The 27197-nt window shown below is 43.1% G+C and overlaps 2 protein-coding genes across 3 annotated transcripts; one reads left to right on the forward strand and one right to left on the reverse strand.

The window, feature by feature from the left end:
- Positions 1 to 1726: 1726 nt before the first annotated feature.
- tbl1x (transducin beta like 1 X-linked) lies at positions 1727 to 19383 on the forward strand. The gene is made up of 15 exons (XM_067252271.1): positions 1727 to 1918; positions 11314 to 11418; positions 11907 to 12052; positions 12436 to 12652; positions 13377 to 13509; positions 13905 to 14046; positions 14203 to 14266; positions 14379 to 14476; positions 14674 to 14734; positions 14870 to 14991; positions 15185 to 15259; positions 15543 to 15670; positions 16565 to 16730; positions 16884 to 16985; positions 17236 to 19383. Exons 2-15 carry the CDS (start codon positions 11361 to 11363, stop codon positions 17260 to 17262), a joined length of 1539 nt encoding a protein of 512 aa, XP_067108372.1. The 5' UTR covers positions 1727 to 1918; positions 11314 to 11360; the 3' UTR covers positions 17263 to 19383.
- Positions 19384 to 19399: 16 nt separating this feature from the next.
- gpr143 (G protein-coupled receptor 143) lies at positions 19400 to 26668 on the reverse strand. Of its 2 annotated transcripts, XM_067252281.1 has the most exons (11): positions 26536 to 26668; positions 25874 to 25920; positions 25336 to 25614; positions 24130 to 24239; positions 23339 to 23433; positions 22870 to 22962; positions 22572 to 22681; positions 22261 to 22369; positions 21775 to 21892; positions 21312 to 21567; positions 19400 to 20340 (listed from the first exon to the last, which is right to left on the reverse strand). In XM_067252281.1, exons 3-11 carry the CDS (start codon positions 25592 to 25594, stop codon positions 20237 to 20239), a joined length of 1254 nt encoding a protein of 417 aa, XP_067108382.1. In that variant the 5' UTR covers positions 25595 to 25614; positions 25874 to 25920; positions 26536 to 26668; the 3' UTR covers positions 19400 to 20236. The 2 variants fall into 2 exon arrangements, with proteins under 2 accessions (XP_067108382.1, XP_067108391.1); XM_067252290.1 differs by lacking the exon at positions 25874 to 25920 and having other exon boundaries at positions 26536 to 26663.
- Positions 26669 to 27197: the final 529 nt, after the last annotated feature.

The raw sequence follows: 27197 nt of genomic DNA on the forward strand, positions 1-27197 counted from the left end.
AACTGGAGGGGCTCAGGAAGCTAAATACAAAATGTCGATAGGCACTGCAGCATAGAGAGACGCACACACACACACTCACACACACACACACACACACACACACACACACACACACACACACACACACACACACACACACACACACACACACACACACACACACACACACAGCTGGATATTCCCCTGCTACAGGCTGAGCTTTCCCCGCGCTTCCCAGGCCTGTACAGCCCAACGAGAGTCGTGTGACTGGCGGCACCCTTCCCCCACAGCTACATATTACCATCCGCGCTCTGTGCTGTCTAGAAAGGTCATGTGACCCTCACCAGTCTCCCCGGTTGGGGGAGGGGAAGCAGATTGAACCTGTTCTTTGTTAGGAGGTCAGCCCCAGCTCCATGGCAGGAAGAGTGCCTACCATACACACCCTAATAGCAGGGCATGACGATCCAAAATGTGGCATGTAGCTTGCTTCGTACTGTAACAAACCCCTTTCTCTTCTGTCGAATAGGGACAGAATGTGCAATTGTGGAAACAATGTATTTGTAGTCTGGTTATTGTCCATCATGCGACTAGATGATCGCGTTGTGACACTGGAATGACTGATCTTTCTTATAACTCATGTGCATACATCCTATTTACTCTTAGAGTACAGTATACAGTATAAAAGATCAAATATATCTGAGAAAGGGGAGTATATATTGGCTTGTTGTTATTAAAAAGCAGGATCTTTCTTTATTTTACTTTTCTTCATGTGTGGGCTTTCATGTGATACAAACCCGTGTTTTTGAAAACTAAATTGCATTTATTTATTTTCAGCTGCGTAGTAGCCTAAATGAATTGCATAATTCTGAGCTCAAATTTTAGGGGCGTCAATGTTTCATTTTTTACGGTAACCAAAGGAATGTGTCACACCAATGTAGAGCCGTAATGATGTCAACTTGTTATTTACTTTCCAAATCTGAATGACTGAGCAAGGCGAAAGGAGAATTAATCAACCACTCTGTGACCGGGCAGGCGAAAAATACGGAACTGTGGGGGAGGGGGAACCGGCTCAGAGGCCAAATACATGGTAGAGTTTCCTACGAAGAATTCCACTACTAGGCTACTGTAGCCCTTTCTTGCAGTAGATTCAGTTCAGTATTTCAGTTCGGTTCACGATCTAACGTCAAACATGTAGCCTATATTTTTTGAATATAGCGTAGGGGAAATTGAGTTTGGACATGGCATATGCAAAATAATGCAAATAAGAAGCCGTATGGCTTGATCCAGCTGACCTTTATCTTTAAAAGTAATACACATCTCAAATAAAAAACACACCCTTTCATCACTGATATTTTAAATGCAAATTAAATGTAGAATTCGGTCGTCAAGATATAGGCCTACGGTTTCAACAAATAACCCCTATGTTGGTATGTAAATAAGAATGACAACGAATTAAAATGCTATCCCTGATTTTAAGTTGAATCCATTGAAAAAAAAAGTATGATTCCAATAATGCTTCACTTTTTCCTAAAACATGGACAGTGATAGTGTACAGTTTTTTTCTCTCCCCTTCTGGGCTTCTCTATCTTCCTCTTCCACCCCCCTCACCCCACCCCACCTCTCCCTCTGCCGATGAGTGCCTGCTGCTGCTGTCTCTTGCGTTCCATTCTCAGAAACGCTGAAAAGTGTTCCGAAGCCGACCTCCTCGGCTTCACAGCTGTGAGTGTAAACATACCTAAATATCACATAATTTATTGTCGAGGTGAAATCGACTAGTTACGCACTGAACGTAGTTGGAGACCATCGTTAAATCAGAACTCGAATTATGATAAGCAAAATGGGAGGAAAGTCGCCGCTCGCTCACTGAAGTTGGAGGTTCTCCTTGTGGAAGAGGAATAGGTGGCGCGGCAATACCACAAGCACTCTCTCAAAGAGAAAGGTAAGTTGGAACTCTCGCTCAAGTGTCATGAATAACCTTGTAGCTGCACAGTGTATTACAGGGAGTCTTTTCGCCCATTTGTGGGCTAATATTGTGGGTATTGTAAAGCACCGGCTCACATTGTCACTTAACACGTGTGTTGAAATGCCTCTCACTGGGTCAATTATTTTGATGTATACTAACAGTTCACCCCTTATGTCATAGTAATGATTATACATTACATTTCTGGACATATTTCAAAGCGAACACCCATCACAGTTTAAAATACAGTAACTTTTGTTAGCACGTTGTCGCTCTTTTGTGATCATCAAGTAACTTAAACGTGCTTCATAAGCTTCTGCTTGTAGCGATAAAAGCTTTTTTTGAACGTAGCATTAATCGATTTATATTAACTCTTACTTTCAATAAATATGCAACAATTTAAGGTTGTTTCCCGTGCAGATAGTTTGGAAGCCTATGAGTGGGGGAGGGGAGGGTCACTCAACTGCACTTGCTTTCACCGGCTAAGGAAGGGACAGTCTTGTTACAGTATCAGTCAATATACTAATTTCATTATAGGCCTGTTTATCAAGTGCTATTGTCAGTCTAACGTAAATGTGTTATAAAGGCCAAATGCAACCTAATTCATTTTTTACTTGTTTGAAGTATGTTTGAATTGAAAGTTGAGTGGGAAATAAAGTTACTTCTAATTGTGTACGCAAAACATGGACGGCAGATTTTTCAGGAATGGATGGGTTCCTAAGGCCCGTGACACCCTATGCATTACCTGTTGATGAGGTTGTTCTGGATGAATAAAAGAAGAAGTGCAGGATAACTTGGGTTATCCTGCACTTCCTTGAAGTATGTAGTAATTGTGTTGTAATATTAATTCTAGTTCAGCAAGTAGAATTTCCAAACATGCTTTTCATAAAGGCATTTTATATGTTGCCATGCTTGCCATCAGCCTCTTCTCACAAACACCAATTACATTATACGGGTAAGGAGGGACTCAGTGTTCTGATGCCTACAAGCATGGTTGTTAGGTGTCTCTTCAGAGATTTGCCACCTCAAAACAATGTGAACCTGTCGGATTGCAAAAAAAAAAAACAAAAAAAAAAACCTCTTACCTATGTCTGGCCGGTTTGGGTAGTTGTGAAACCCAATTACAGTCATAAGGAAAAAAACTGGTTTACTGCCCTTTATTAAGAACAATGAGGTTTTATTACAGCCTAATTGCTTTTCTTGACTCAGCTCTTTTCCATTTGAGGAATTGTGAAAGCTATTAGTGTTGTAATGTTCCCACCCATTAGTATGTTTTAAAATAGGAGCCTGGTAAGATGGCCCTGTGCCTCTGCAGCAAGAGATAACTGAACGTTGATTGGAACAGCAAAGACTGAATTGGTTTAAACCTCAGGGAACATTCTGTTCCGAGAGATTATATTATTGTTTTGTTTTCAGTAGGATGTTTCTAAAGAGGAAGATGGTTTAGTCTTGGCTTGCTTTGTTCCCTAAGGGCATACATGGATAACAGAGTTGGGCCGTGGGGTTCAAAATGTCTTCCCACAGCATTCGTGATCTTCTTTCTGAGGAGACCTCTTTGTCTTTGACTTTGCTGGTGACTGTGCGTCACTAGGTGAGCGGTTAGCTGCAGGGCACCGCATGTTTCAATTTGCCTTCAGAAACATGGTTGCCAGCTTCCCTTTGGTGGCTCTAAATAGATCATGATGCAATTGATTGAGAAGATCAACATTGGTGGATATTCTATTGTGTACGTTGTGCTGAACAATCCCCATGCGTTCAAGGCAGAGATTCCCATCTTCACCAGCAGCCAGTGAGGGGTGAGCCCCTGTCAAATCCATGCAACAACTGCTCTGCAAGTCTATATCTGACTGTCCACATATTTCCGCAGCAATATTTATTTATGATAGAACATGGAAGAGGAGAAACATTTTTTTCCAAGAAGTGGCAGAAGAGCCTTGCTGTTCACGTGGGCCACTAGCCAACTTACTTACTGCAACATTGAATCAATTTCTATTCTTGGACCTAAACTGCAAGAATTGTGGGTGCCCTTGTTAGAAGACAGTTTAAAGAAGACCCACTGTTCCTCCCCCCCTGAAGAAGAACAAAAGCCATCCAGGCATATCTAATCAGTTGCTCTGTGAATTGTGTAACTCAGAAGATTGCAGAGCAATAGACACGCCATGTACGATAGAAAGAAATGTAATCTAGTGTAAAGGGAATACAGTTTCATGGTAAGTACAGAGGTAGTTAACTGTTGTTAAATGCATCCATTAGTTCCTTGTCTAGTTGATGGAGAGGATGTTCATGTGGTGATATAGGCAGCCTCCTGCTTTAGGGATTGGCACAGTGATTTCCAGCACTATCAATCTTTAGTTAAGTATGAATCACTGCTTATTCATCTGCTTGAACCTGTTCCTTTACTAGAAAGAAGTAATGAGTGAATACCATTCAATGAATGTTTTATTTAATGGTCGGTAAATATTTCTCCTGCTGTCTGTTTGCTTATGTAGGTCATCTGTCTGCAACCTTGGCCATGGCCAGCCCTGGTTGAGGTTATCTTATTTTGAGGAAAACCCTGAACAGTGACTCAGGGAACACTGCTCCGGATACCATGCAACTGTCTATAGGATGCCAGTGAAAGTTTCGGTTCTGCTTTGGTTAGCCATCTCTATCTCTGTCATTTCCTGCTGTGTGTAGTCTGATACACTCTCAGCACGCAACCCGCAGTACATTCACTTCTATTCTCTGACTAAATGTTAAGAGACTTGAGATTCTCTGGCTCATTCTACATTTATATCACAAGGACAAACTATGCCAATATGGCATGCCTATCTGATAAAACATTTGTTTAAAGAAAGCCTTTTGTTTTATTCTGTCATTGCATGGCTCCAGACAATTAGAGCTGTGAAGCAACAACCCTGACTCATATAGTTTTTCGACCGAGACAGTTCACAATGTCCAAACCATGTACTGTCATTGGAACACTGTATAAATAGTTCCAGAATGCATAGATAGTTGTAAATCATCACAGAAAGAGTAGGTTAATGATTAAACAAGACAAAGGGAACAGAATAGTAGGCACATTCAGAGAAGGTATATCTATCCAAAGTCCTTGTCGTTTTTCTGCCACTAATCCTATTTGTGATGACTGCATGCCAAGGGAATTCTGCGAAAGCTTTTGTGTGAAAGGGTGAGTGCCCTTTTGTAATGAAGAACTCACACTTTATACTGCGAATGCACATAGCAGATGTACATTAGTCTAGTAGCTGTCAAGGTCCTTGTAACTGGTTTGCTTCAGTGGACATTTGCAGGATATAGGGCTCTCACAGTTGATACTTTTGGTGAAACATAGTAGGGCAGAACTATCCACCACACAAATCCGAGAGATAATCTCATACCACAGCCTGTTTAGAGGTGCTTTAGTAGAAAGACTGTCTCTCCCCCTCTCCTAATGTGACTGTGTCCAACTATGAGTCAGGGCATGTCTTTGAATGAAGATTAGTGTTTCAATAGTTACGGCCTCCTAGCTTGCTTGACCCTGGTGTCAGAGAGAAGGAAGGCTGAAGGAGAAAGGAGGGGGGTGGAGAAGGTGGGCGGTGGTGGGGGGGCACTTTAGGATGGCATGAGCAGCTGTTGACAGAGAAGCAGGATCTTTTAGTCGCCATAGAAACACTTTTACTGCTCACAATGGTGTATCGCCGTGTTTACAGCTTATTATGAAATGGCCAGTGAGCCTATGAGTGAAAGGGCCTGACGGTCACAGTGAGACGGTTAAGGTCACAGGGACAGTATGCTGCCTGCTGCTGCTGCAAGGTCTGTGCCCAGTGGAAAATGATTGACATGTTTAGAGTTAAATGAATAATATTTGAAGTAAAAAACAAAAACGGCACATATGTACATCTGATACTTACTGAAGGATATCGGCTCCACGCAGTCTTGAAATTTTACCATTGTCAGAAGAGAATGCCACATAATTTCAGTGATGCGCAGGCAAGGAGACCTTTGCTTGTTTTGTGTCTGACAGCTGCATCTCCTGCTTTATTGAATTTGCTGCTTATCTCACCGCTAAGTCAACAGCTAATCTAAGCAGTAGTTGTAGTCAGGAATTCTAAGTCTGTTATCAAATTATGCAACATAGTGACACATAATGTTGCAAACCTGTGGTGTCGGCTGTTTGTCTCATGATTGCTCTTGATGTAAAGCCCAGGCATTGAATAATGTTTAAAAAACTATGCTCGGGTTGTACAAACCATCTCTATTTGGAGCTGTTAATAACTGCAGTTCATTCCTACATTGGCTTTGGCATGAAACTGAGGTGCGGTCCAAAGTGAAATAAAAACCTTGATTGGCTCACCCGGAAAGGACTTTCACACTGTTTTTCCATAAACCTACACTTATATCTTATACACTTATACACTTATATTTACATATGAATTAGTAGATGGCAGAGCTCCACTGTCTAAACTACACAAGCCATTGTTACTCAGTTTCTATACAGTGTTAAGGATGACTTGGAGCAGACAGGGGAGGCCAGTTACTGTGCTGCAATGAGAATGACTGCTCTCAGACTGAGAAATAAGGCCCTCTGTATTCTCCCCCGCCATACTGCTTCCCCAGTAGGGACCTGGTATTTAGCCATGGACTACCTCTCTGGGGAATGATGGATTAATTTTACAAGGCTGATTCCAGTAGCTCTAATTATCCTGTTGATGCTGTTGTCAGAACTAAAGAGCCTTCAGTCTTCGGTCTCCCACGGCTGTTGAACGCACAACGATTATAAAGGCAGTCGCCTACTCTGCGGGATGTCATTTTTGTAAGATGCAAATCGGCGAATGCGGAGGGCGGGGGGTATAAGTTCCTGCCCATAATGATCATGTCATGATGAACGCGCTCTGTTAGCCAGTGTATCTGTGGCTGTCATCACATGTTCCCTTGGGAACAGGAGAACACAGGCCAGAGGCGGGTGTCTAATCAGGCAGTAAATGTGTCTACTACCCTGGTCTGTTTCTTTGTGAAGAATGTAAATTATAAAAGCTGTGGTAAGCAGCCTCTTTCGTTATCTGTGGATTTCTTTGTAGCAGTGGAACTGTGTGGAGAGAGGAGGGTCGAGGGTGTGCATCCACACTGTATCAAGTTTAGATTGAGTTTTCTTATCAAACACTGGGTGACAGATATCTGAGACAAAGTTGGTCACTGTGTTCGTGCTTGAAAAGTTCCCAGCTGCTATGTTGTGTCTGTATTCTCTTAGTCATTGAAATACTGCTGATTTTGCTGCATAATGATGAGTCAAGGATCTGGGGGGGGGGGGGGGGGGGGGTTGGGGAGGGGGGGGAGCATGGGATTTGTGACCCTTTAACCCTTCCAGCAATGTAACTCCTAACTTCTGCCACCTCTAGACAGGCGTGGGAGTGGAGGATCCCTGAGAGAGTGGACTAGCCTACCAACCCCCACTGGTTCTCCAACCTACATCCGCCTTCACTGAGTGACTCATTGAGAAGGCAAGGAATAATGCGTATAGTTGTTGTGACTACCTGTTTGTTGGGTCGTTATTTATCACCCCCCCTGTCAGACACCAACCAGCTCCACCCCATCTCCCTTCCCATCCCCCATGACTGCAGCCCAAAGCTTCAAAGGCGGGTTTAACTCAGCAGGGCAGTTCAAGAGAAAATGGCTGCTGTTTCCAGGTCTTGTTTGCACATCTGTCAGGAGGTGACTGTTCAAGAGAAAATGGGGTCCTTGGCATGTGTAGCGTAGAATGTGCCTCTGCCTTCCTCTCTTTTTTTTAAACGTCTTTTTTTTGTGGTGTCCTGTTTTTCTACATCAGTCACTTTAAACCGACAGTTTTTCTCTGCTCAGTCCGATTTGGTTGATTTCTTAGAAGTGATTTCTAACTTTATAATCAGAATTCATTATTATTATTATTTTTTTCACTTTGGACTGACTTTGGACTGATTTGTATGACACATATGAGTTGTTTAATTGTAAAAGTATATTGTGAGACATGAAGCAGTCTGAACAAGATCAGGGCCAAATATAATGATGATTGTATTCATGAGACAGAATGAAAAAAAGTAATCCGACTTGAGTCGTGCGTTTCTCCTTCTACGTATCAAAATGTTCCTCCTGTCTGTCGCGGTTTTCCAATAAGTGAATTCTAATGGAATGTTCTCATCTGCGACATAATTTCTCTGTCCTTGAGTTCTACACCACAAACCATCCAGAATTGACATCTATTTTTAGAGGAGATTAACCAGAGAAAATGTGCCTCTGCAGTTATCCTATTCCACTCTGTTGATATCCTATTCTGCTTTGTAGGTCTTCATATCTGGACTAAGGTTCCAATTTAGGACTCTTTACACTAGCGTAGATGAACTGATCAACAACATAATTTCAGTCCAGTGTATTTTATTTATTTATTGGGTGTGCTTGGTCACAAAGCAGTCATGCTTTGGCCATGGTCTGTTCCATGCTGTTGTACTCCCTTCCTATCCTCAGGCTTTGAAATCAGTTGTGACCTGTAAGGTTGGGTCAAGGGCTGCTTGGTTAAAGTGGTATGACGTCGTAAAGTAATAACTGTTACTCTAAGAGTAATGATGATCCTAATGAGCCAGAGGGCCACGGCAGGGAAGCTCATCATTGCCCAGTGGGATATCCATTTGTTAGTTAAATCTAATGCGGATCCTAGTGGAAATACACCTGAGGCAGAACAAACCACCTAATGCTGTTGATCAGTGTACAGGTTTGTATGGATTTGTTAACAGTTTACGTCTTTATTAATGGAGTCTTGCTGTCCGAATGTGTTTTTTTTCTCCTGCTGCTGGCTTTATACAGTTCAGTGGAGTGAGTCATTGCCTGAGGGAGAAAGCGTGTGTAACTTCATTGCCAATATCTCCCTTCTAAAGAGCCAGATTTCAATGGCCTGGTCAGGACGACAAACACAATGTCTTGTACTACGATGGAATATAAAAGAATGTGATAGGTCGTGCAAACAGATTAGTGAATGAATGTAAAACGATTTCCCTTCCTGATATCCACTTTGGGTGAGTTGACACTGCACATTTTTTACCGTACTGTGTGGTATCAGAAGTCCCAGCCTGGGTCTTCACCAGTGCTATCTGGCACTGTCTCTGCCGTATTCCTTTCACTTGAAACGGATCATGACTTCCTCGTGGGACTACCCTTACCTTACCAGCGAGTGGATATGCCCGCCACAGCACAAAGCTAGTGCCTAGGTAAGCGTTTCTGTCAGCATCCCTGGAAGAGGCCGTGTTTTGTCAAGGGAGAGCCTGGATGCCAAGGGAGCGTTGTAATGGATGGTGGCGTCATGCGCCCAATCTGATACACGGATTAGTGCTGCTGCTGACTCCCCTGGCAGACACGCATGCCCCTCCATGCTCCTCACTAATTATGGTTCCAGTTGTTTGTTGTGGAGTGGCAGCGGGCATGGGAGCAACGGCTCACAGCTTTGATACAGATAGCTTCCAGGCCCCTCCTGGTATCAAATGGTCTGAACCAGTGTGGCTCTGTGCTCCTGTCTAGCCAAGGTTGTGAGGCTGAACTAACTGAAACGGAGGGGTTTTGTGTCTGTTGAGAGGTTTTTGGTATATAGCCATCTATAGGACATGCCTTGTACCCAGCTGGCTGAAACGAGGGATTTCTTTTCATGTTAAAAGTGTTCCTTTCGGGGATTTGAAATGCATTCCAGCCACTGTGATCCCAGAGAGGGAATGTCCCAGTGTGTGAGATTGATTCTCACTTGCTCCAAAATTAAAGCAGCCATCTCATCCTGTTTGGAAGAATTTGTGAGACACGCTCCTGCTCGGCCAATTCCAGGCTTATTTCATTCATGGCCCGTGTCTGTGGTGGTGCAATAAAAGCTGGAGTCCATCTGAAAGAATATCCCAAGGTGAACGGTGAATTATTCATGTTGAGTAACATGTTCAGCCCTGTTGGCAGTGTGCCCAATGGTAATTGGGACAACACTGTTCTCTTTCTATTTTGTGCTGGTTCCTGCTTGTTGCTATGCTACCAAAGAGAAACATGAGTGAGAGCCGAGGCTGTTTGGTATGGAGGTTTGAGAGACATGCATTCCTACTGTCTGACAGGCTGTGCTGGAGGGAGAGAGAGAGAGGTCCTCCATTTACTTTCCACAGGTAAGGCTGATATGAAGGATATACAAACGGTGTTCACGGTCCAGCCTAGAAGCAGGTCTAATAATGGCCTGGTTGAGATTTGCTGGGAGTGTGGCATTGAGCAACTGGAGATTTTAATCCTTCAGACCATTTTAAGCCATCATTAATTCGTTTTATGAATCATGCTCATTTAAAAGTGATATTAGATTCCACCTGTGTCTATTCTTATGCACAACGACCTCTGACAATTAGCTCATATATTGTTAGAAAATGAATCATTTATTTTTGCTAAGTGCTCATTAGCCTGAAAACAAGGTCTTATTAGTGGGAGCAGAATAATTGTTGTTGTCAGCATTAGAAATCCCTTCATTTTAATGATGTTATTGTTCAGCGACTTGATTTTATTCCTAAAATAATTTCAATCCATGTGAATAGAAATAAATAATCAAACATGACAATGATGGGAATGTCAAGCGTGGATTGTTTTTAGACCATCTAGAGTAATATATTTGGCTGGTGTCTTTATGTACATATAAACAAGGGGATGTTTTCCATGTAGGTGGATGAATGGTAGCGGCCAGAGTCAGTGTGACAGAGGCGTTTTCTTATTGCCTGTAACCAGTCTGGCATTTCATTTAGCTACTGCAAAACGAAAGGTACTGTGTAATACTGCAGTGTTGGTTTAACATCAATCTGAGGGATAAAATAACTCCATGCCCTCCTTTGCCTTTTACTAAATCTCTCCAAGCTAACATGTGATGGCCCCCTTTCTTTATAAGATACCCTTCTATCTAGATGACTGGCTAGGTCAGTAAGGGGAGACTCCAACCTCGACCCTATTACCCAGATGGATATTGACTCGGACACACTGTTGTCAGGTCAGGATGAAGAGCAGAGAAATACTTTGCTTCAGCCGTGGAGATTGATTGGCCGGTCAAGTGACCCAGCAGCTGGGTCTGTCAGTGAGGCTTGGACTGTTGTATTGGGCACAGGGAGGGGGGCGGGTGGGGGTGCACATGGTAATGGCGACAGGAAGTCAGGAACATCCTGGGTGATTGTGTTGGGGAAGCACTGCTCTGCTCACCCTGGGCTCCGAGTTTCAAGGGGCTTCTTTATCTCTTGGCGCTCAAACATGATGGATGTGTTGCCATCTGCTTCAGTCCACTTGAGGAAAGGCTTGGTGTCTTGCAAAATGTAAATAATAATCACTAAATATCTTTCACTTTTTTTCCCCCTATCTTTCTGTTTGTATTTTTTGTATAGAGTGGGCGGAACCTTCCTAAATACCTCATCCATTGAGGTGGGCTAAAATGAGTATAACCAGTGACGAAGTGAACTTCTTGGTCTACAGATATCTCCAAGAATCAGGTATGACTGCCACCCAAACCATGTTTGCTCTCCGCTTAACAGACTAGACGAAAAAAAAAAACGAAAGCCACTCAGTAGACTTGTGAGACAGAAGACCACAATCGCTTGACTCAATGTTTGTGGAAAATATCATCCCAGTATGTCCTCCAATATGCTCGTCTGGTGGATCGCTTTCCTTCATATGTATAGTTGTCAACATGCCATTCACTCTAACCTATTTCTCAGGCCGTGAATGAATTATTGAGGCCTCAGCTTCTGTATTTCATTACTCCATTGTTGGAAACTCTCTTTGAAGCTCGTCATTCGAGAAAAGCATGCCTGCTCTGGCATTTCAACCGGCCCTTATCATAATTGTTGACATGAGTTTGGAAACATTTGTTTTTGTTGATACTGCCGTTCAGAAAACATGTTTTCACACACCGGACAATACTTTTTGTCTTTGGTGCTTTCATTAAGGAAGTGTTCCTTGGTTTTGTTTTCATTTCAAGGTTTCTCCCACTCGGCTTTCACCTTTGGCATCGAGAGCCACATTAGCCAGTCCAACATCAATGGAACGCTAGTGCCCCCTGCAGCCCTGATCTCCATCCTGCAGAAGGGCCTCCAGTATGTGGAGGCAGAGATCAGCATCAATGAGGTGAGCAAACTGCAGCCTCCTGGCATGGTGGCCTGTGAACTGGATCCCCCCCCCCCCGGGCAAACGCAGCCACTGCCGTCTAAACTTTCAACCCAGCAAACTGTAGCCCTCTTGCTGCATGGAAATCAATGGTCAATGACTATTTACGCACGGCTGCCCCTATTAATACACTGGCTCTGTTCAACCTAGTGCAAGCTCATCCGAATGCAGTGCAGGTTTATTGACTTCTCTAATGACACCACTGGACGTCATTGCACTATAGTGTCTGATAAACAAAGGAAATCAAATCACAGAGTCAGTGATTGTCAGTTAACGCTCCGTTGTTTTACTGAACATTGACGGGTCGGTAAACGTGTGTGTGTGTGTGTGTTTTCTCCCGGCAGGATGGCACGGTGTTTGACGGGCGGCCCATCGAGTCGTTGTCGCTTATCGACGCGGTGATGCCAGACGTAGTGCAGACGCGGCAACAGGCCTTCCGCGACAAACTGGCCCAGCAACAGGCCTGCGGTATGGCCGCCAGCGCCTCGGGTCACCAGGGCAACACACCAAAGAACGGAGAGCCTATGCTGAATGGAGACGAGAACGGCACTCACAACATGAGTAAGAGCAGGCCTGACATTCGCGTCAACAACCCAAACTGTGTCTGTGTGCACCTCTATTAAGAGATGTACAACAGTGATGTGACACCCCAAAACACTGGGTTTTACACGTGACTGATTCGAACCAGCCACATTTACCATCTTTTTGTTCTGTTTAGCAAGTTCTAAAGTTCAGTCAGAGAAACTTGAGAGCAGGGGATTGGGTGCAGAGCCAGACCAGGGGAGGCCGGTAGTGGATGTTTGTGTCAGCAGATCCCTCTGGGATAAGGGTCAACAGTTTGGGTGGCTACAAGCAGAATTGTCCTAGTGTAATGACTAAGAGATGGAACACAACGCTCTCTAAAAATGCAAGCACAGGTTCAAATACCCAGCTCCTCCCGCTAAACCGTAGCTCCTTCCTTTAGAGGCTGCTTAAAGTGGGTCAAGAAGCAATAATTATGTTGTAATTGCTTAATAGATAACCGGTTTTACATGTTGAGGGAAATGTTGTGCGCCATTTAACTCCCATTTAATTATCAAAATGTTTTATCAATGATTTATGAAATACCAGGCAGACATCTATTTACTAGATATTTGTAATTTTTTATTGCTAAACCAAACCAACAGAACGTGTAGCCTACGTAATTATTTTTGCTGACCTTAGCTTATGTATTTTACTTTGTGTATTTGATATCTGGGGTGGTACGATGTATGTAGCTAACCGAGGGTGGATGTTGTGTCATCAGATAACCACAGTGAGCAGATGGAGATGGATGTGGATGTGGAGATCCCAGCCAGCAAGGCCACGGTCCTGCGAGGCCACGAGTCCGAGGTGTTCATCTGTGCCTGGAACCCAGTCAGCGACCTGCTGGCCTCAGGGTGAGTGGGCCTTTAGTTGAATGCTTCTGAATGTACAAGTGAACCAGCCTGGCTGGTCCAAGAGAATTGGATGTGTCAAGTCTGAAGAAGACATTTACATTTAGTCATTTAGCAGACGCTCTTATACAGAGCGACTTACAGTAAGTACAGGGACATTCCCCCGAGGCAAGTAGGGTGAAGTGTCTTGCCCAAGGACACAGCGTCAGTTGGCATGACCGGGAATCGAACTGGCAACCTTCGGATTACTAGCCCGATTCTCTCACTGCTCAGCCACCTGACTCCCTCACAAGACCCCCAATATTCAACAAGAGAAACGTACTGTACACGCACACACACACATACCAGTGTGGATGTAGCTGCTGGTTGACTGGTCGTTCTGTTTCTTATGCCTTCAGTTCTGGGGACTCGACAGCCAGGATCTGGAACCTGAATGAGAACAGTAACTCGAGCTCCACCCAACTGGTGCTGCGACACTGCATCCGTGAGGGAGGCCAAGACGTCCCCAGCAACAAAGACGTCACCTCACTGGACTGGAATGTAGGTCTTCACTCATCCTACATGCTCTGCCTCAAAACAGGGGAAATCACTTGAGTGTCTCCGTGCAGCCAGAGTAGTTAAGTAACGTTTTGGTCCCCCCTCCACCACCACTCCAACCCCCCCCCCCCCCCCCCCCTCTCTCTCCCTCCCAAACAGAGCGAAGGGACTCTTCTAGCAACAGGGTCCTACGATGGATTTGCAAGGATATGGACGAAGGACGGTATGTGTTCACCATCTTCAGTTCCTTGTAGTTCACAATGATGTTATGGTCTGTGTGTTACACATATCCATGGCTGTTTTTTTCTGAAGAACATTGATCTGTCTCCTCACAGGTAATCTGGCGAGCACTTTGGGGCAACACAAAGGGCCCATATTTGCACTGAAGTGGAATAAGAAGGGGAACTCTATCCTCAGTGCTGGTGTAGATAAGGTGGGCGTCATTTAAAATGTACACTAGTATTGAAAAGTATAAAGTCATTATTTTCAGAAAGAAGTTAGTGTTGGCCAAAAGCTTCCAAAGACAGTGTATTTGACGTAGCATCCAGTCGCAAACAGAATAGATCAAATTACTATATAAAGAATCCAAATACTATACAAAATATATTTAATACATGTGTCCATTTCCAGACGACAATCATTTGGGATGCACACACAGGAGAGGCCAAGCAGCAGTTCCCTTTCCACTCAGGTAAAGCTAAATCAAGACGATCTGTGCTTCTGTAGCTGCCGATTGAATCTGCAGTTGTTGATGTCAGTGAAGCAAGCCCAGAGTAGATGATCTAGCGTGTGGACATGACTGACCTGCGTGGGTTTGGTCTCTCAGCCCCAGCTCTGGACGTGGACTGGCAGAACAACTCCACCTTCGCCTCCTGCAGCACGGACATGTGCATCCATGTGTGTCGGCTGGGCAGCGACCGCCCTCTCAAGACCTTCCAGGGACACACGGTAAACACGCTGCGCGCTCTTCACTCTTCACACACGTCGCGGACGACACGGCAGTCGTCGAGCAACAGGCTCTCTGCATAGAGGCTGAGGAAATGCGTGTCATGGTGGATGTCCGGGCAAAAAGAGCGGTTCCACTTTGTTCTACGAGTCCTGAAGAAGCCTTGACAGTCTGTCTTTGTTGTTTGTCTCTCAGAATGAAGTTAACGCGATTAAGTGGGATCCATCAGGAATGCTGCTGGCCTCCTGCTCTGACGACATGACTTTAAAGGTGAGACTAGATGATCAACAACAAGTCAGACCCCTTCGTGCAGTGGTTTCCAATAGTTTTCTCAGGCATTTTCTGGAACCAAATTGAATTTAGTATTCGGAAGATAACTGCTGCTAAATCAATTGATACTTTCCAAAGCAATTGGTGTAAATACGATACGTTTTTAAATTAAGCCCATTTGTTAAATTAGGTTTAAGTTAGCCCAACCTAAATGACAGTGTTAAGACAATAATTATTCCACTGAGCTTTATGACATGGTGCTTCCTGCTCTCCCTTGGCTCAGATCTGGAGTATGAAACAGGACGTGTGTGTCCACGACCTCCAGGCTCACAGCAAAGAAATATACACAATCAAGTGGAGCCCGACAGGCCCTGGAACCAGCAACCCCAACTCCAACATCATGCTCGCTAGGTGAGACACCCGGCACTATCTCCGTCCCCCTACACAGTACCCGGGCAAGCAGACTAAAACTAAAGGGCTTGAAATGAGAAAACGTTGACCGTCTTGTAAGAGGAGAACAGACGTGCGTTTGTGCGCGTACCGGAGGAGGAGATTCTTATGAAGCCCTGACATTCAAGATGAAATCCATGCAGACTGGGTCTCAGCCTCTTCCAGCGGCCCAGAGCCTTCGCTCCTGACCTTGACATGCGTGCAGCATGTGGAAATGTTCTAGTTCAACTAGCACAGGCATTTACGGCTTCCACTGACATCCTAGAGTACAGGCACATCATTTCACTGTGGATGTAAAACCGCCACTATTGGCACGGCTTGTAAGGAACAGGATAATGATCTTAGGTAAATGTCACCGTTGTGGGCGAGATATAGCTTGCTTCTTGTCCCATAATGTATTTCAACTCATTTTTTATTTAGTTTAATCTCACTTTTCTTTCCCCAAAGCTTTTCAGAGTGTGATTTCCAATGTAGCTGGAGGTGGCTCGGCTTACCTAATAATACAATTTTAATGAACACGTGCCGATGACTGTCAGACCATTTTTATACCATCACATGCTTTCATCGGTCTCTTTTTTGGTGACAGATATTTACAGCATCAGTTTTTTTTGTGTATTTTTTGGGGCATCATGAGGAATCTGTTTGCTACTGTATATGTTTTCAAGCCTAATGTTCCTGCTCCAAAAATAACCTTTAATTTGTTAACCTGTTATGTTGCTGCATTTGGTGTCACAACACACAAAATAACATCTTAAACCATGTTGAGGGGTGGACAGTGTGACGGGTTCTTGTTTGGCTCTGTAGCATCCATCAGAAGACATGACCATGTGCTCTTGTGCCCTCGTGGTCCCGCAGTGCCTCGTTTGACTCCACGGTGCGCCTGTGGGACGTGGAGCGGGGCGTGTGCATCCACACGCTGACCAAACACCAGGAGCCCGTCTACAGCGTGGCCTTCAGCCCCGACGGGCGCCACCTGGCCAGCGGCTCCTTCGACAAGTGTGTCCACATCTGGAACACCATGGTGAGGGTCTGATGTTGAATGCAGGGGGTGTAGATTTGTTTTCAGATGTGTGTGTGTGTGGGGGATGTACAATGAAACCTACTCCCCTGGTTGAATGGAAAGGAAATCCTTCTGGACTTGGTTGTGATATCGTTGTGGTTGGTCTTTTTCCAGACGGGGGCCTTGGTACACAGCTACAGGGGGACTGGCGGCATATTCGAGGTCTGCTGGAACAGCACTGGAGACAAAGTGGGCGCCAGCGCCTCCGATGGATCGGTAAGATTTCCCCTTTTCACATCCGCCCTTATCATGATGTCACATCGTCTGTATGTATATATGTCTAATTTCCTCTAGTCTTCTGCATCTGTTTATCAGCTGTTAACCCTAAACTTCCATATTGCTGCTAACACACTGATAAGGGTGATGTGTAAGAAACCACCCATCCCTCTGGTTTCTGATTACCGGGCTGCAAGGAGGGGAACCATAACACTCACGTCTAATTAATCCTGTTATCTTTGCCCTCCAGGTATGCGTTCTTGATCTACGAAAATAGCATCCTAGCAGTGACTTTGAGGACAGACCATGGATTGTGCAGTGAAAGGCCATCTGACATCAGCAAACACACTCTCCAGCAGGACTGGCAGTGTTGACAACGTCCTCAGTGGAACCACACTTCAGGAGTGTGAGAACCTTTAGAAAACCAAAACCTCCTAAAAGTGTGTTAGAACTCCCATGGACGTTCTCCAGTGGGAGACCACAAAGGGGTTCTGCTGGGAGAATCCACTGGGCTGGACTGAAGCCAGTCCAACTGATTTGACCCTCTGTCTGAGGAGATGATGTAACATGCTGTCGTTCTCCTGGCCTGTGGTCTAGCTGCTCACTGGCTGAGGTTCTGAAACCTCCGGAAAGAAGGTGTGCACAGGAGGAGGTGTGAAAACAGACAAATCAGTGTTGATGTGTGTTTGCCGATGAATCATGAAAGATTGTGTTTTAGAACTTCTAAGCGCAAATGTTCCTCCATGATTTGAGTAACAATAGGAAGGCTCAAGGAGAGTAACATCATAAGCGATACTCTAGCATCCTCAATTGAAAAAATGCTTAACTTCTCCTCAGTGGAGAATGGCTTGTTTCAAGAGTACTTCTTGGCGAATTTGTCATAAATTGACTTTTAGAAGTCTGAAAAATATGTCGCTGAGAGAGTAGTTCTGAGCTCACATTTAATAACATCATGGTCAGCAACAACAAAAAACTGCCAAGTTTAAACGAAGTTTGGTTTACTAGAGGATAAACATTTTGGTGGGCGTCTGTACAAGATGCCAAAGGTGTATATTCTCCCCTCTGGATGTAAATTTAATGAATGTAAAGATATGTAAATTAGATAAATACACAGACTTATATACTGTGTATATATGTTTATATACAGTACACTTTAATGTCATCTTGGGGCTCAACACTGGCTAGAGCTTCTTTCCTAATACTTTACAAGACCCTGGATAACTGGTGCATGACAGACATATTTCTTTTGTCACATTCTCTGTTCTTTTATTCTGCCAATTATGCATACAGTATATTAAGGTGCTTTGTCAGTAATGTGTGACATTGGTTTGGATCTCAGTTATACTGTTCCTCATCTCTAAGGCTTTTCTGCTTTGAAGCCATGTGGGATCTGTGCCTCCGCAACGCCTGCTGCAGCAGACCACCCGGTGGACAGAATGGGACTGAACAAGAGTGCCCGGTCACCTGCTTTGCTTCGTAGCCCCAAGGCTCTTGGATTTCCCATTTCTGGAACAGGATATTGCAACTCTCGTGACATCTCGTCTGTGATTAGCCTGGCGTCTGGGGAGCTGAACAGACAGACACCACATGGACTGACCTGAAATAAGAGCCAACTTTTATCTCAATTTTTCAATGCGGCTGCAGTAACAAAGTGTCATGGGTCATCTACTGAGCTGTTCTAACAACCCTTCTCTATTTGACACCTTCCCCTGATCAGTCGTGTAGAAACCCAGTATCGTATTTGTACTGCCTGAGCGTTCTCTGGTTGGTCAAGTGAAAGTACTGCTGTTGCTTCTAAGCTGTGATTGGTTTAGTTGGGTTGAGGTCCCGATGTTGCCACCGCCTGATTTAATTGGTCAGATCTGACTTCATATTTGAATGCCTGTATTATGGGCTTAGCTTTAATTGTGTGCAGTATGTCTGTCTGCTTCAGCTTACTGGGGTTATATTGTGAGAGCAGTGTCTACAAACTAACAGGCCACCACTTTGATATGCCTTTTTCTGGTCCCTTCACTCTTTCAGTAAAGCAAATTTTTAGAGCAATGTTAAGTGCACTTTTTCAGGGTAGGGTCAGCTTATGTTTCGGATTTGCGTAAAGAGAGAAGGCCAGCATTTTATTTCCTATCGCATTTTCCTTTTTCTTTTCTTTTTTTTACACATAATCCTTTTTTTTTTCTTTTTTCTTTTGTTGCAGAGAGCCATTATTGTCTGTGTCAGACTGAGAATGGGGCTGTTATTTGGGGGCCATCTTGGCTTGCTGAGGGGCCCAGTGTGAAACAAGTGCTGTGACAGCTATCTTTCTCCCACTCCCAACCAGGGTGTGTGCTCACCTGTTTCCAAGACGATAAAGTCAACACTCAAATGTCTCAAATAAATCACTCTATTTTGATACTAGAAATTACTGTGTCTGTGTTCTGTATTGTCATTATTTTTGTCTCTTTTGGACTTTTATTGAGCATAAGTTATACATGTTGTATTACTGGTGGTCCTGACCTAGTTGAAAGTGGTGAAATTAAAGTAAAAGGGGATTACAGTGACTGTCACCTTAATGCAGTTCTGGCACAAGAACTTAAAATGTCTGTTTAATTTTATATGAAAAAGAACAGGAATGCAAAAACATGACAGAAAAACAACATTAAAACAGAATTTTCAACAACCCATATGAATACTCCTAATCATCTGATGCACCGGGTGCGAATGAGCATTTGTGTAGATTTGATGCACAGAGCCTGCCATCTGGTGACGTGTTGAATTTAGTACACGCATCTTTATCAAGTAACTCAAACACATTTAAAGGTCAGCCTTTGTGTTATTTAACAATGGGGAATGACAGGTCTTTACTGTTGACTGACTTCAATATGAAATGGTGAGTTGTCCATGGGACTATTCCATTACTGTATAGTTGATGATTCAATAATATAACACCACATCATCTACAGCAGATTAATTAGTAGGATTGTGTACTGTGGAAACAAACAGGCAAAGCCCATTAGGGTGTCACATATAGACAGAGAATACTCTATAGACATAGTGCAAGTTTGTCTGATAAAATATCATTGACGGAGAACAACTAACACAGTACAGCTCACAAAAGATTGCTTTAAATACTTGTAAAGTATCTATTGAAACGTTCTAACCCTGCGTTGGAAAAGAGTGGTCCTTCTAGACGAGGACTTGGGGAAGCTTAATATGAACACAGTCTCTGTGTGTGGAGAGAAGAGGCTGGTGGTTGTTGCAGCATTTGGCCCCAGCTAGTGCTTCACAGAGTTCTCCAGCGATTCCTCATCTGCGTCTACATCCTCATACTCGCGAAGCTCACTGGAAATGTGGATTTCAATTGTACTAGACTCAGAACCTAGCAAGACAAAATGGGGGGAGATGGCTGTGTTAAAGCGTGCGTTACCTGTTTTTGGACTTCAAAATTCCCAACTGTCTCGATGAACATTTTCCTTTTCTACACTCTAAATGAGAGACATGAGCTTCAATCATTTACATTTCATTGCTTCTCCTCTCTACCAGCTGTTTAAACCTGTACATTTTAATGTATGGTAAATGTATTTTGGGATTCTGAATTGTCTGGAAAGTAATGTGTCTTATTTTTAATTGTAATTTAAAAAAATGGCAGGAGAAGGTTATGTAGGAAAAAAAAGTGATATAGTTTAATAGCTACTTACAAAACCTTCTTTCTGTCAGATTCAGGGCTATATTCATAAACATGAAACATTAAAACCTTTGAAATTGTTTTTTATTTCTTGAAAGTTGTTCATTAGTGTACATATTCAGGGTCCTTGTCAGGAATCCTGAATATAGACCAAAACATTGAATTATTGTGTACATTATGCGATGAGTACAGCAGGAACGCTTCACTAATTCTGCATAAATAGTTAAAAAAAATACATTTCTCCCAAAATACATTTCATATTTCTGTCCTCACATCTTTATACAAGAGATGTGAGACCATGGATATTTTACATTTTGATAAAACATTAAATTGCATTTCTTCCTGCAAAAACAAATCCTTCCATGAGATTGACAGCACTCCTGGTACAGTAATGTACAATAATGAAGTCCCTGGTCGTTTCTGGTTATCTTAACCTTCATCTTCAAAAACAAAACAAAACAATAACATTCACAATGTTCCAAGACATCATTTTGGAACACTAAAACACCTGTAGCTTTTGAAAACGATCAAAGCTTGTGCTACCCAGGTGTGTGGAGGAGTTGACCAAGCAGCATTTGGAAGCACCATGTGTGGGGGACAGGAAGGTCATCTTCACCACCCCTCATACACAGGAGAGTTTCCATTCTGAGTGCCCCACCCATTACCTTCTGAGAGGACGCTGATCGCGTCGGACGGCTGATGCCCATTGGCCGTCATGTTCTTCTTGCCTTCCTGGACGTGACTCTGGTAGAGTAGGGTGGAGCCTACAATTGGGTTGTAGCCCCCTGTGGCAGCTGCCGAGGTGGAGGCAGAGTCCCAGGCCAGCTCCCTCCTGCGCTGCAGGCTCAGGTCCACATCCATGCCCGTCCATCCATGGAAGGCCAGGGTATTGAGGAAACCCTGCATTGGATTGAGGATCCCCTGGAAATAGCAACACACACAGACCCCAACCTCAGCCCTCAGTACATATATCCTCTAGTCTGCAGTATATGCAATGCCAACTATGTTTTATTATAGTTATTTAATGGATGAATAGCCTTTCTTGGCTCTCACTTTGGTATCCTGTTATGACCTTGATTAAATTATTTTGTTGAATTCCATATTAAATCTATTGAGGATGAGACCTACCATGATGAACCATGTGATGAGGGCTGCGTTCCTCACATTCTTTAAAGTGGCAGCCTTGATGTCTATCTGCATCTCCAGGTAGAAGAGCAAGCTCTCATTGATGATGTTGGGTAACCAGCTGTGAACAAATATCAACAATGAAGGTACACTATCACCTTTTTATATACAGAATGCATCTATTATCTCTTTTTTTCTCTCACAGAGAATGGATTTGTGACTGTGGAAAGTAATTTAGCCGAAACGGTGAAATTGCGGTTAGTTTAATCTCTGAGGAAGGATTTTGAGCGAGTTACAGTTCCACACCCAAGCCCTGCTGTTTCCAGATAGAAGCAGGTTTTTTTCCCTCTACAAGCCGTGTGTTGAAGACAGAATAAGAGCTGCTGTGCTCTATCTTAAAAAGAGAACATGGCATAGAACAGTCTACAGTATTTCTCATACGTCACAATGAGAATCCCTTTTTCTCAGCAAAGAGTAAGTAATACGCACCAAATAAAGAACACCAGCATGATTTTGAAGAAGCGTATCTTTATCTCTGTGCCTAGGCGTCTTTCATTTTCTGTGTAGATTCCTTGTCGTCCCTTAAGTAAGGATGTAACTTTAAAAGTCAAAAGTCAAAAGTTCAGTCAACCTCAAATTCCACATTTAAAACAATCCAACATCATGACATGAAACAACCACCTCAATGGCTGAACGTGTCTGACCATCATGCAGCTGTCGTATTTGCATTTGTTATACTTATTTCAACTTCTTCCTCTCAATGCGTCTCAGCTAGTGACTGAGATGCAGGGTGCACTGACCTGCAGACACGGTGCGGGCGAACAGCACAGGGTTGACCAGAAGCACAAGCAGCAGAGGAGCGTAGGTGGTGATGTAGTGGGGGATGGCATGCTGAAGACCATTCTCACAACTGCAAACAAAAGGTCGACACGTCACAGTGTGTCAAATGACAGGACTCTCTGGTTATGCATATAAACCCAAGTACTGTATTTTCTAAACATCAGGCAACATTTGAGACACAGGGTTTAGCGTCTCGAATCGATTGAAGACAATGACAGGAATGTGTCGACACTACTGAGAAGTAAACTGTTTTCTTACTTGGAGATTGACGGGTAGTATAGCATGGCTACACCCTCAACACACAGCAACACAGCCAGGCCCCATGTGATCATGTGATAGAGGATGATAGTGCTGATGGGATGAGAAAGACAGAGAGAGTGAGAGGGAGAGAGATAGAGAAAGAGAGGAAAGAGAGAGACAGAGAGAAAGAGCGAAGAAAGAGAACAAGAGAGAATGAAAAAGTGAGCGTGAGACTGAAAGGTCACGTATCATGAGACTCAGCTCTCTGAACATCAAGTATCTCACTGATTACACAGAAAATGGAGTTGGAGGCTAAAGCAGAAGGGCCTGAAAAAATATTCAATTTTCTCTGTCTGCCAAATGTAAGTGGAATGTCATTAACAATGCCTGAATAATTTAGTGTGAATGTTTGTTTTTAACCACATCGCAAGATACAGGACTTTTCAGAGGAACGAGCAGAGATATGTTAGTGGTGTTTAAGGTGTACCTTATTCCTGCAGATCTCTTGACTACCAGGAAGACATCCACAGCATAGCAGAAGGTCCACCAGAAGGAAGCGCTGAAGAACAGCTGGATCCACATCTGTAGGAGAGAACAAGGCTCAACCACCACATCATAATAAGGCTGCACAACCATTCCACTAGATATACATGAATACTCTGAGGAGAAACTGCGTTTGGGCCATTTCGAAGCTACTTCGGTGCCTGTTTAGTTGTAATAGTTTTAATGGTCTTGGCATTTCAGCACACACACAAAACTCATGACCTAAAAAATTAATTGTTCAGAATAACCTTGTGCTTTAAAGTACACTTGATAAATAGTTAGACATCACAGCTACAGAAATCTGGACATGAAGGTTTAGAATGTATCTGGCCAATAGTGCACACAGCATTTTCTTTGAAATACAAAAACTGATTGGATTTATATCTTATTGCTCATTTGTGCTTTCACAGTCTGAGACATGACCTTTTCTGAACGTGTGGGATTCAGTAGTTTGTTCTAAGACCCAAACCTGAATCTGGGTCAGGTTCCCTGCAGATTAGCTGTTTTATACACACTGCTGATTCTCCTCAGACACAGGTTTGTGTGAGAAGAAATGTTTTTAAGGTGAAGATTATTCAGAACATGCATACCTTTAAACCAACCTTTTGATGCAAGTAACTATGTCCAACAAAGTATACTATGGGCTTGATTTCCCCAGTGCATTACATTTGAGTAGCTTGTGATTATGTTATTTTAATGCTTTGCTGAGAGAGAAAGTTAAGGAACTGTACGTACTGCGCTGCCCACACAAAACACCTCTGGCCAGACATCACTGCTGTTGGCCACAGAGATGCCGCTAACGAGGTTTGGCAAGCCCAGCCAGATGGACGACCTCACGATGATTCCTGAGAAACACGAGGAACACAAGGGCTTTAGCAGGGACTGTCTCGCTCCACACTTCTCTGAGAACGATGTGTCTGTGAGTCTTACTGGTGACACTGTATGCATCAACATCAATCAAGTAAGAGCAAATAATATTAGTGCTAACAGTGCTATCTTGTAGGGACACATAACAATTATCAAAGCTTCTCCTCTTGTTCTGCGAATATACAGCTGGTTCATTCGATTCTGTCATGGAATCCTTTTGGTTATAGTTGCCTATGTTAGTAATGGAAATACAATCGGCCCCGGGTTATGTTTTATAAGGGTCTTTCCACTTCCTCTATCAAATGGACTGGCCCAGCTGCAGAGCACTAAGGTTTGGAAAACTGAGAATACCTTCAGGAAGTTCCTGTGACGTACATTGTGCTGGGTGTTTGCATCTAAATTGTGGCCAAGGAATGCTTTACTTGTTTTTAAGTGCTTTCACTTGCAGTGGAAAATGAACCGTGCTGAGAAACAAACAGGAACCACATATGGCTAAAACAATGCGTAGGTAAAAGACTGTACAACACGCAAGATAATGCGACTCTTATTCTTAATAAGCTGACGATTCCCTAGTATTACCATCTCCATTGCCAATTACCTTGTCTTTTATAGAGGCATGGAATTAAATGGGTTTGAAATCAATCCCAACAAATGGAGAGGGTATTATTTCCATCACAAAAATAACAGTATTCTTTTCACAGAAAACATGACAACATTATGTCTCTAGAAGACATGAATCACTGAGAGGAACTTTATTTCAGAATTAAATAGTCGATTCTGGTATAAATGATCTTGAAGTCATTTGGCAGGCAAGTAGGGTGAAGTTCCTTGCCCTGGAATCGAACCAGCAACCTTCTGATTACTAGCCCGATTCCCTAACCGCTCAGCCACCTGACTCCCAGTTCAGTGTGACATATTCCAAGTACAGGTTCTGGACAATCTTTTAAAACGTTTATCTTTTACATCGTTTGTCAGACGTGTGACTGCCCTAGGCCTAAAGGGCACGTGGAATTCCTTGGGCCACCAATATTTAATTAGAAAACCTTGCTTGAGCACAGAAATATTAGGCCTTACCTGCACATCCCAAAATATCACAAATGCTGATTATGAACAATATTCTCGAGGACGATGCAGGTTTCGGCAAAGGGTACTGTCCAAGACGTCTGTAGCCCTTGCGTTTGGGCAAAATCTGTAGTATTGAAAAAATTAGACTCAAACTTGCGCTGCCAATGCATATGGCACCGAAGAAAAGCGGTTGAAAAGTAATGACAAATTCGGTGGATGCGTCTCGGTTTGGGCAGCAGAAAGTCTCCAGCCTTGGGGATGCCATCATGGACTGTGTGGAGAAGTGTGCTACGGTGTCAGGGGAAGAAAAGAAAGAGAAATTCATTCATTTAGTCGATGGCATGCGCTCAGTAAAATCACGGGTTGAATCATCATGTGCTTCCATTTAATCCCTCTAGTCAGGGTTTAACGGCCTCACATTGGTCGTAGACGACAAAAAGAATGTTCCTGTGAAGAATGCTTGGAGTAAATTTAGCTTTATTCTTTCCTCTACAATCCAAATTATAGAATTTGTAGTAGTAATAAAATAATTAACCTAAGGGTTTACCTGAAGAGGCCTAGGATGAATTCAAAATCCACAGTAGCCTAACAGGCCTGTTAATGAAACATGCAAACAATGTGTCAAATACTCTACTACATCGGGTGTTTGGGGTGTGTCCTCTAATTTCCCTTTTAATGCTTTTTTGTTTGTTTGTTTGTTTTGTTCCTTCATTTGAACTTTATTTCTACGTGCGTAAAATATGTGGAATGAAATAAGCAAACAGAGAGACATATTGGCCTATCCTATATGTTAATTATTCTGTTAATGGTTCATCAAAATATGCAAACATGCACGGCCTATCTTACCGTGATAGCCTAAAGTAACCAATGTACGATCACAAGTCACGAAGTCAATAGTATGGTTAGTTTTTTGAGTTTATAGAATCTTACAAAAATATTGTTATCATCTTGTCTTGTAGAGTGACAGTTTGCTGCATGGGATCATCAACACCTTAAGTAACATCAACACACGTAAACGAAGTTGCAGTTGGATAGTCCCTTCTCTGAGACTGCCATCTGGTGGTGGATAGTAACTTTCCAACAACATCACTTTTTTGACTATGGACAGAGCCTGTTTAAGGATATATTAGACATTCTCTGCTATGGACTTCGAGCAGTACAAAGACAATCATATCATGCTAAAAGTGATATGGAATTAATCGGACGTACTATTTATGCTGTGTATGGACGCACTTCTCCAGTTCGCTTTTCTTTTGATGACGACGTGTTTCGAGTTACCGTCCTCGAAATCCTAATGGCACCAAGGAATTTCAGCTCCAACGTCTCATCCACTCGTCACTTCCCTCAAAGTTTTATTGTAATATTATTTCCAGAAGGTGATCGACGGCGGATAACAAATCCTGGAACCGGAGAGAGGAGAGTGGCTCATTTCCCATTTCCTCAATCTCGCTAGTCCAAACCCAAATTGGACTCGTAGATTAATGTGATGTGCGCTCAAATGCTGACATTGGAAATGTATTTTTGAAAAAGTTTCTTATTTATTATTATATAGTTTGCGTTGAATTAATATGAAGTCCTACTCAGCATTTCTTGTGCAGACATTTAACATATTGCCAAAACAATGACAAATGGAACTAATGTCAGCACTTGCAGCATCAAAAAATTCTAACTGTATATTGAGGGGACTACAACTATGAGTAACCAAAGTAGGTTTCAGGCATTTGTCACTTCCCTAGTCAAAGTTAGCAGAGGGTGCATTTAAAGAAATTTGAGAACAAATATTTTCGAAAGGTTAAAAGAACAGTTTCAAAGGGTTTAACATATTTATAAAATATATCTCGTGTTGGACCCCACACCTTTATTCAGGAGGC

Source organism: Osmerus mordax, chromosome 2 (genome assembly GCF_038355195.1).
Source record: "Osmerus mordax isolate fOsmMor3 chromosome 2, fOsmMor3.pri, whole genome shotgun sequence".
Classification (NCBI taxonomy): Eukaryota; Metazoa; Chordata; class Actinopteri; order Osmeriformes; family Osmeridae; genus Osmerus; species Osmerus mordax.

Excerpts from the sequence above, each read along its gene's own strand:
- gpr143 (XM_067252281.1), bottom strand. The coding sequence starts at position 25,594 with ATGATGGCATCCCCAAGGCTGGAGACTTTCTGCTGCCCAAACCGAGAC. Across the intron at positions 22,963-23,338 it reads AAGAGATCTGCAGGAATAAG|CACTATCATCCTCTATCACA; the intron begins GTACACCTTAAA and ends TCATCCCATCAG. Across the intron at positions 22,682-22,869 it reads TACTACCCGTCAATCTCCAA|TTGTGAGAATGGTCTTCAGC; the intron begins GTAAGAAAACAG and ends TTTTGTTTGCAG.
- tbl1x (XM_067252271.1), top strand. The coding sequence starts at position 11,361 with ATGAGTATAACCAGTGACGAAGTGAACTTCTTGGTCTACAGATATCTC. Across the intron at positions 15,671-16,564 it reads TCCAACATCATGCTCGCTAG|TGCCTCGTTTGACTCCACGG; the intron begins GTGAGACACCCG and ends GTGGTCCCGCAG. Across the intron at positions 16,986-17,235 it reads CCAGCGCCTCCGATGGATCG|GTATGCGTTCTTGATCTACG; the intron begins GTAAGATTTCCC and ends TTTGCCCTCCAG.